The sequence below is a fragment of the Callithrix jacchus genome, chromosome 1, assembly GCF_049354715.1.
Source record: "Callithrix jacchus isolate 240 chromosome 1, calJac240_pri, whole genome shotgun sequence".
Taxonomy (NCBI): domain Eukaryota; kingdom Metazoa; phylum Chordata; class Mammalia; order Primates; family Cebidae; genus Callithrix; species Callithrix jacchus.
Genome location: NC_133502.1, coordinates 198,664,258 through 198,673,319, shown reverse-complemented (window position 1 = coordinate 198,673,319; position 9,062 = coordinate 198,664,258). Strand labels below are relative to the sequence as shown.

General features: G+C 48.3%; 1 protein-coding gene across 6 annotated transcripts in view; it reads left to right on the top strand.

The window, feature by feature from the left end:
* TTC28 (tetratricopeptide repeat domain 28) overlaps positions 1 to 9,049 on the top strand; it is a 708,603-nt gene extending 699,554 nt beyond the window's left edge. For all 6 annotated transcript variants that reach the window (XM_078337130.1, XM_035258707.3, XM_035258622.3 and 3 more), the window contains 2 exons: positions 1,835 to 1,942; positions 3,300 to 9,049. In XM_078337130.1, the coding sequence (XP_078193256.1) occupies positions 1,835 to 1,942; positions 3,300 to 4,924 (1,733 nt within the window). In that variant the 3' untranslated portion in view covers positions 4,925 to 9,049. The remainder of the gene's footprint in view (positions 1 to 1,834; positions 1,943 to 3,299) is intronic.
* The last annotated feature ends 13 nt before the right edge of the window (positions 9,050 to 9,062 follow it).

Below are 9,062 nucleotides of genomic sequence, written 5' to 3'. Positions count from 1 at the left end.
TGGTGTTAGGGTTATGGGGGACTTTAGTTGATGTTCCAGTTATTCTCTGTATTTTCCAAGTGCTGTGGTTACTCAAGGGGTGAGTTGGTGTGCATGCGTCGGCAGCCTTTACAGCCTTTTGACATAAAGCTGGGAGAGGAGAACGGTGTCTGGCATGCCTGTCATGTGGAGAGAGGTGGCTGGCTCACTCCTAGGGCTCTGAGGCTCCGAGAGTTACCCCTTTCCAGTCCTCAGCAGTAAGCACACACCTTCACAACCCAGTGTGGACTGCCAGAGATTTCTATCATTTTGGTAAAAGTAGAGGTTTCTAATGGAAACTTCACATTGATACTATTCATTATTTGTTTTTAATGTGGAGTTCTCTGAGCCTGAGCAAGTCTTCCTGTTGCTTTCAGAGACCGTTTACTTTCAAATTCAGGGAGGAAAATGTCCCATAACAAATAGAATGTTCCTCTACTGAACCTAAATTCCTAAGGGAATGATAGTCTCCGAACCCCCAAGTACAAGTAAAAAGGCTGGTTGGCTGGATGAGAGAGGGGCAGGCACTGTTGCCAAGTCACGACACGCACAGCATGCTGACAACAGCATTGTGTACTATGGTGGGGTTACTTTAACGCTGTGAGGTCAGAGGAAAGGGTATGCTGTCGTAGTCACCCAGTACTTTGCAGTGTTTCAAGGGGAGCTCAGGGACGAGGGATGCTGGGTGAAGATTTTCCATGCTGAAGACTCTCCAGGCCCTAAATTCTTGCTTTGTGGTCCCCGTCTATATTAGTCTGTTCTCATAATGCCATAAAGATACCATACAAGACTGAGTAATTTATAAAGAAATAAGGTTCAATTGACTCACAGTTCTGCATTGCTGGGAGACCTCAGGAAACCTACAATCATGGTGCAAGGTGAAGGAGAAGCAGGCACCTTCTTCACAAGGTGGCAGGAGAGAGCACAGGGAAAATGCCAGACCCTTCTCAAACAACCAGATCTCATGAGAACACCCTCACTATCACAAGAAGGATCCAATCACTTCCCACCAGGTCCCTCCCTCATATCCAGTGATTACAATTTGAAATAAGATTTGGGTGGGGACACAGAGCCAAGCCATATCCCCATCTGCACTTGGCTTTTCCCCAGGGTGACATACTTGCTGGTGTCCCTGTGTCTCTTAATGTGTTAAAGTGCTGTGCCCACAGCTTGTTAGCTAGCCTCTTGCTCAAGAAGCTCCAGACCCTGTGTTGTACCTGCTCTGAGTCTCGTTAGAGTCTTCTACCTACAATCAGGGAGCAGCACCTCTGGGCTTTGGCAGAGGCAGAGAAGTCCCTGCAGATTCCCCACTATCAGAGAGTGCTCATTTCAAAGCCCATGGGGGCAGACACTGAACATGCATGAAGGTATTGTCTTTGCCCTTGAGAAACTTCACCTTACCATGTACCAGCTTTAAATATTGCTCTCAATGCTGAATGGAGCGGCCAGTTTTTGTCCTGGACGGACTTTACATAGACTGTACTTCTGTGAAAAAATGGAAAACTCATGTGAGTGAGCCTTACTCAGTTCTGGTCCATAGTGCTCAGTGAAGGGACAGAGGAGAGCTAGGCAGTGAGAGCCATACCCCTGCCAATTGGGGGCTGCGTGGAGTGGATGTTCTGGGTGGGGCAGCCCAACCCCCACTGTCTACCACAGGACTGACCTCCGTGCAGACAGGGGAAGCCCCAGGCCCGGATGCTTCCTGAAGGGCCTTGCAGGAATTCCGTCAAGTTGTACAAGGAGCCCTATAGTGCTCATGTTCAAGATCTGGAATCTTCCCGAAGGAAGTAGATGCTTATATGCTTTGTTCCTCTAGGTTTTGATCTCTGTGAAGTTGGTCAGGAGGAAGTAATCCTGAAAACCGGAAAGCAAGCCAATCGACGGACCGTGCACTTTGCGCTCCAGTCCCTGCTGTCTCTGTTTGGTAAGAGCCTGCCATGTTCTCCCTGGGGGCCGACACCAACACATACATTTTGGGAAGCGGAAGAAAAGTGAAACAGCATATTTGTGTGTGTGTTAGGGAACAGTTAGGGACTGTTCAGGAGTGGTAAACAAAACTCCCTGCTCTCATGGAACCTGGAGTGTACGTGGTGCTGGCAAGTGCTCGAGCAGGGCACAGGACTGCAAAGTGAGAGGGCGGTGGCGGAGCAGATGGGAACGCGCTGACAGGCGTGCCTGTCCTCTGGGGCCGCAAGGCCTGACGGGAGCAGACACCTGGGTCCTGTAGGCCTGGGAGGAGATTTTCAGGCCCTGAGGACACACCCAGCCCGACTGATGTTCTTAAGGGCTGAGCTGGCTACAGTGGGAAGAGCGAAATGCAGGCTTGGAAGGTGGTTATGGTTTACAGGCAGAACCGACAGGGGTGCTGAAGGTCATGACAGAACAGGTCAGAGTGGTATCCTGTTTTTTGGAAGAACTGCCAAAATGGTTGCCCTCTGCTGAGGTCATGGCAGTGGCAGGAGGAACGGGCCTGAGTTCCATCGGGGAGACCTTCGGTTTGGGGTATCCATTAGACACTCATGCAGGCAGCTGCTATGTGAGTCTGGAGTTCAGGGAGAGGTCAGCATGAAGACAGAAACGTGCATGGCATCACCCGGGGTGCATGCGGGGTGGAGGGGAGAGGATGGTGTTCTTCGGGCATTCCAGGCTTCAAAGTGATGAGAAGGGTGCTGTGGAGGAGGGGGCGGTGAGGGCAGGTGTGTTCCGCTGCAGAACTGAGCAGTGGACTCTGGATTTGGCAGTGTGGACCTCATTGGTGACCTTTGTAAGAGTGATAGGGACAAAAACCTGAGTGGAGTAGGTTGAGAGGGGAGGGGAGAGGTAGTGTGGAGAGCGAGTGTAGACGACGCCAGAGGGACTTGCGGGAGGGAGCTGGAAAGGAGGGCAGGAGATACCATAGACTGCTCACAGGCCCCAGGAGCACACGGAGGAGGGAGGAAGGAGCCGTGCTCAGAGCAAGGCGGATACAGGGTCCCGCTGCTCACCCTGACCCTGCATGCGACAGGGAGCAAAGTGGACATGGGCCGTGGTGGTGGTGGCGGTCCAGGGTGGGTGTGGCTGTGAGCTCTCCTAGAGTGATTTTTCTACCTATGTTAGATTTACTTTTTCTAACAGGACCATATTTTTGAGGATTATAAGATTAATGCAAGTAGTGTATATAAGTAGTTCTTGTATAATTCTTTGCTAGCTTCTATTCATATAAGGATGTTGTAGTTTTGAGAGAAAAATCAAAATGATACAGAATTCTAACGACCCTTTGGGCCCTTGTGTTTTCTGCGTAGATTCCACTGAGCTACCCAAGCGCCTCAGCCTCGACAGCTCCTCCTCCCTGGAGTCTCTGGCTTCTGCTCAGTCTGTTTCCAATGCCCTACCCTTGGGCTACCAACACCCCCCCTTCTCCCCCACTGGTGCAGACAGCATTGCCTCAGATGCCATCTCTGTGTACAGTCTGAGCTCCATTGCCTCCTCAATGAGCTTTGTCTCCAAACCCGAGGGTGGAGCAGAGGGTGGAGGCCCGGGAAGGCAGGACCATGACCGGTCCAAGAACGCTTACCTGCAGAGATCGACCCTGCCTCGGAGCCAGCTGCCTCTCCAGACCCGCCCTGCAGGCAACAAAGATGAGGAAGAATATGAAGGGTTTTCCATCATCAGTAACGAGCCCTTGGCAACCTACCAAGAAAACCAAAAGACAGGCTTCTCACCAGACCACAAACCACCCCGAGCTGGGGCAGCCGGAGGTGTGAGAGTCTCCGTGAGCTCCAAAGGGAGCATCAGCACTCCAAATTCTCCGGTGAAAATGACTCTGATTCCCAGCCCCAACTCACCCTTCCAAAAGGTGGGAAAACTAGCAAGTTCAGATACAGGAGAATCAGACCAGTCTAGCACAGAAACAGACAGTACCGTGAAATCCCAAGAAGAAAACAACCCAAAACTTGATCCACAAGAGTTAGCCCAGAAAATTCTAGAGGAGACACAGAGTCATCTCATTGCAGTGGAGCGTCTTCAGAGGAGCGGCGGCCAGGTGAGCAAGAGTAATAACCCTGAAGATGGCATTCAGGCGCCCAGCAGCGCTGCTGTCTTCAGAGCGTCAGAAACCAGTGCATTCAGCAGGCCTGTCCTCTCCCATCAGAAGAGTCAGCCATCACCTGTCACAGTTAAACCAAAGCCCCCAGCCAGGAGCTCCTCCCTACCCAAGGTGAGTTCCGGATATAGCAGCCCCACCACCTCGGAGACGTCCATCAAAGACAGCCCGAGCCAGCACAGTGGCCGGCCATCGCCGGGCTCCGACTCGCAGACGTCCCAGCTGGACCAGCCTCTCTTTAAACTGAAGTACCCCAGCTCTCCTTACAGTGCTCATATTTCCAAATCGCCAAGGAACATGTCCCCAAGCTCTGGCCACCAGTCTCCTGCCGGCAGTGCACCCTCCCCAGCTCTCTCCTACTCCTCAGCTGGATCCGCTCGCTCCAGTCCGGCAGACGCTCCCGACATAGACAAGCTAAAAATGGCAGCCATTGATGAAAAGGTGCAGGCTGTCCATAACCTGAAGATGTTCTGGCAGAGCACGCCCCAGCACTCCACGGGGCCAGTGAAGACCCTCCGGGGAGCCCCTGGCACCATGACTTCCAAAAGAGATGTCCTCAGTCTGTTGAATTTGTCACCACGGCACAACAAGGAGGAGGGAGTAGATAAGCTTGAACTGAAGGAGCTGTCCCTGCAGCAGCGTGACGGAGCTCCACCAAAAGTCCCTCCCAATGGACACTGGCGCACTGAGACCACCGCACTAGGCGAGCTGCCATTGCCTGCCGGCCCTCCTGCCACAGCCCCCACGCGCCCTTTGAGACTTCCTTCTGGAAATGGCTACAAGTTCCTGTCCCCAGGAAGATTCTTCCCTTCTTCCAAATGCTAAAGCATCTTTTATACTCACTGACTCTGAGCAGCCCGCAGATGGGGGCCTGGCGTTTGCTGCAGCCGTTCCCTGTCTGAGTGCAGCACCCCCACAGCCACCAGCACCTTCACGAAGCTGTGCTCTTCAGGTGAGGGGCACTACCACGTCCAAAGGCTGCCACATGCACTGGTGGCTTTTCTGGGCCTCTGGACCACATTTACCAAAAGCCAGGATTCGGTGGGGCTGGTCCAGGAGGCTGGTGGAATTTCCTACACACTTCACCAAATGTTTGTTTACCTTCAAACTCCCTGCTTCTCATCTGTGATATGATTCTTCACCAGGATTTCGTACAAAAATGGTCATGGTTCTTGGGTGGGAAGAGGAAAGGGAGCGCATATTTTGCTAAGAGGTATATATGCAGTACCTTTTATACACAGAAATACAAATAGAACTTTTTCTAAGGCTTTCAGGTGCTGGTTGGGGGTGGGAGGTATGAAATTTCTCTAAGTTGAATTCTACAGGAAAGTTATATTAGCCAAAAACAGAATAATGGTTTTTAAAATGCCAATGATTTGTAATTAAATTGTAGCAATTTTGGCCTCATGATAGTGTAATATCTCAGCAACAATGCAATAATTCACATTGAAACAGCGCTTCCATTCTGAACTCTGCTCCGTAAATGTCCGTTGGGTCCCGCTGTCAACCAAACGTGAATTTTCTTAAAAAAATTTATGTAACTCTTATCCAGGCATTTTAGAACTATGCAATTGTGATTTAAAATGCAACTTTGTGCTTTTAAAACATTATTGACCTTTTTTGTACATGGATAAACAACTTGGTTTTATTATCAATAGTACTTCACATTTATAGCTATTATTTTTAAAAGCTCAAAAAGTTTTTTAAAATGTCAAATTTTGAATAGTCATCAGTAAGTAATTATCAAGTTTGGAAGGAAAAGTTGAAATGACTCAGTTTCCTTATAAGAGAAAAAAAAAATCCACGGTTAACTAAGATATTAACCAGAATCCTGCCTTCCAGCTCCTGTTCCCTTTTATTAGCTGCTGAATTTTACTGTTTCCCCAACTCCAGGTCCCTCAGATGTCTTCTGTCTAAATCCATTGCCAGGTCCCCACAACCCCAGCACCCGCCTCTGTGAGCTGCCCCCAGCCCCTCGCCTTGGCCCTGGCCAGCCTCCTGCGTTCCTGCTGCCTGAAGGACTGGCCCCTCCCCCACAGCTGAAGCTGCTGGTCCAGATCCTACGTAGCAGGGCCTTTGCTGGGATGCATGCCAGGATTACAGCCAACTGAGGAGAGAGAGATGTACCTTAGAAAGTGAAGGTGGCCTTTTCCTACAGCTCTGACAGTAACTTAGATTGTTGCCAGCTTGAGGCAAGACAAGGGAATCATCTAGTTAGGGGTAACCATTAATTTATTTTAATAAAGGAGATGCTGAAAGTCCTATTAGTACTGACTTTAGTTGGAGAACTGAGATAAGGATCTTTGAGGTAATTCTAAAATTCAGATCCTACCCGCCTCACTGTGGGGTTCATCGTGAAGGTGGTCGGCCACCAGGCCTGGCAGGGATGCTAACCTCAGGATCCCCAGGTGGGGGTTTTACCCTTGGGTGGGATCTCAGCATCTGAGCATACACTGACAATTTCACCTGTTCCTCAGTGTACTTCTCTGAAAAGAAGAAAGGATGATATTTATCCAATCTGTGTTCTCCTGAGCTCCATCTGAGGGGTTTTTAATTTAACCAAAAGCCAACAAAAAGCATGTCACATTCTAGCCCTGATCCCAACACTGAAAGCAAAGTACTTTATAAAGAAGCCAGCGATTATGCGGGTTTCTTTACATTAGTAGGGGAAAGAATGGTAATAAAAGTACCAGTGTAGCAAGTGAAGACCAAATTTATAGCACTGTGCATTAGATAGCAAAATCAGGTTCCTAACAATGAAAAGTAAACCTCAAGTTTCTAAATCCATATGCAGATGGTTAGGCTGTCCCTCTCTCAGCAAATCTCTCACAGCCTCTTTCTTTCCCAAGTGCCAAGGATCCCTGGAGTAAAGCTCTGGGGTCTGTGCTCTCCTTCCGTGAGGGGAAGGGTACGACCCTATTTGCCCCCGTCTAGCAAACACCCCCACCACCCTACCACTGCCTGTGGTTATCGAGCCAGCTAGGAGGACTCATGGACCCCAACCTGGTTTTAGTCCCATGTACATTCTTATTTTAGGTTTCATATTGAAGAGCCAAATGGTTTACGTGATTTCATTCTGTCTTAGATGTAAGTTTCAAGGAGGGGAAAACAAACGTGATAAAATGATAGACCAGTCTAGAGATCACTAGAATCACCACCGCTTTGTCACTGTCAGTCTTGGTATTCCTATATGAGTAAAATGGATGTAAAAATCATAAACTCAAAAGTGAATGTTTCAGGCTATACTGAAAAAAGTATGCCCTTAGAATGAAGGGAAACTGTATAATTCACCAAGATTTCTTCATATAGATCAGCAACTATGACCCACAGGCTAACTCAGGTAAGTGGTCTGGTTTTTCACAGCCATTCACTAAGTTACCTTTTTAAAGGGTTATATAAGTACTTATTATATTGTTGATTTTGCGTTTGGCCCACACAGCATAAAACATTTAATACCTGGCTTTTTTTTTTTTTTCTGAGATAGAGTCTTGCTCTGTCACCCAGGCTGGAGTGCAATGGTGAGATCTTGGCTCATTGCAACCTCTGCCTCCTGGGTTCACAGGATTTTCTTGCTTCAGCTTCCCCAGTAGCTGGGATTACAGGAACCCACTATCATGCCTAGCTAATTTTTGTATTTTTAGTAGAGACGGGGTTTCACCATATTTGGCCAGGCTGGTCTCGAACTCCTGACCTCAAATGATAGGCCCGTCTCAGCCTACCAAAGGGCTGAGATTACAGGCATGAGCCATTGCACCCAGCCAATACCTGGCCTTTTAAGAAGTCTGCTGACTCTTGGTATAGATGACAGAAAATGGATTAGCATTTTGTTTCTCTGCTCTAGGAGGAGCAAGTCAGGTATTGGATAGACTGACTGGCATCCGGGGAGCCTGGGGTATGTGAGGGCCATGTGGATGGAAGCTAATGCCTCCTGCATGCCCTTGGCTGTTTGTCCCATTTGGGAGGAGTCCATGGATGTGGGTAATATTTATAAAACAATGTTTTGCTTGCCATTTGTAGAAAGCATTGCATATATTTCCTTTTAGCTCAGGAAACTGGCATGTCCCACCCTCTGCTACTCCATCAGATGTAAATACAATAAGCAGTACAACTCCCCTCTCTTAGAAAACTCAGCAGGACCACAGAGCAAGGGAGTCAAAGCTTTCTTAATTCTCTCCAGTAAATGACTCAACTAATCTGATGATTTCTTAATTAAGTCAAAATACCAAGAGAAAATTTGCTACTAAAACTCACATTTTGATCCACATTGATGTGCAGCACAAAATGAAAAATAGTTTTCACCTCCATCCCATTGTTTAAAAATTCATGGTCCACAGAGACTTGCTGGGTTTTAGCTGGAGATGAATGTGCCACCCATGCTGTCCTGATCCTGCTGTCTCCATCCCAGTGACTCTCCAGCATGCGATCGTTGCAGCAAGTCCCTGGCCCCTGTCGATCCCGCCACCTCCCAGCCACACACACTTGCACACCCACAAGAAGAACTGTAGCCTTGATGGTTTCAGTTCAGGTTGGAAGAATGCCATGCAATAATCTGGTTTGCTTTCAGCAAGCAGGCAACAAGTGGAAACTGTCTAATTGTCCTCACCCGTTCTGCTGTTCTATCTAAAATGAGTGTACCTGTGGTTTGTGAACTGGGTCCTTGTTTGTGCCAGATCCTTCAAAGTTGTTCCCTATCAGGACACCCGCGGCCCCTCCCCTCCTCAGACACCTTCCCCACTGGCATTCACGTTCCTTATATGCAGTGTTAGCCATCTTTGGCCTACATGGACTTTTTTTGTAAATTACACAGTTTTCAGATGACATTAAACTTTTTATATTATGAAATTTACCATGTAAAAAGAACTTCATATTTTTATTGAGATTGCTAAGGCACTTGGCCTTCCTCCTTTGTGATTTCAGTGTCTATTAAAGCATGAGTTCCCTTGGTTTTAACTGCTGTATCTGG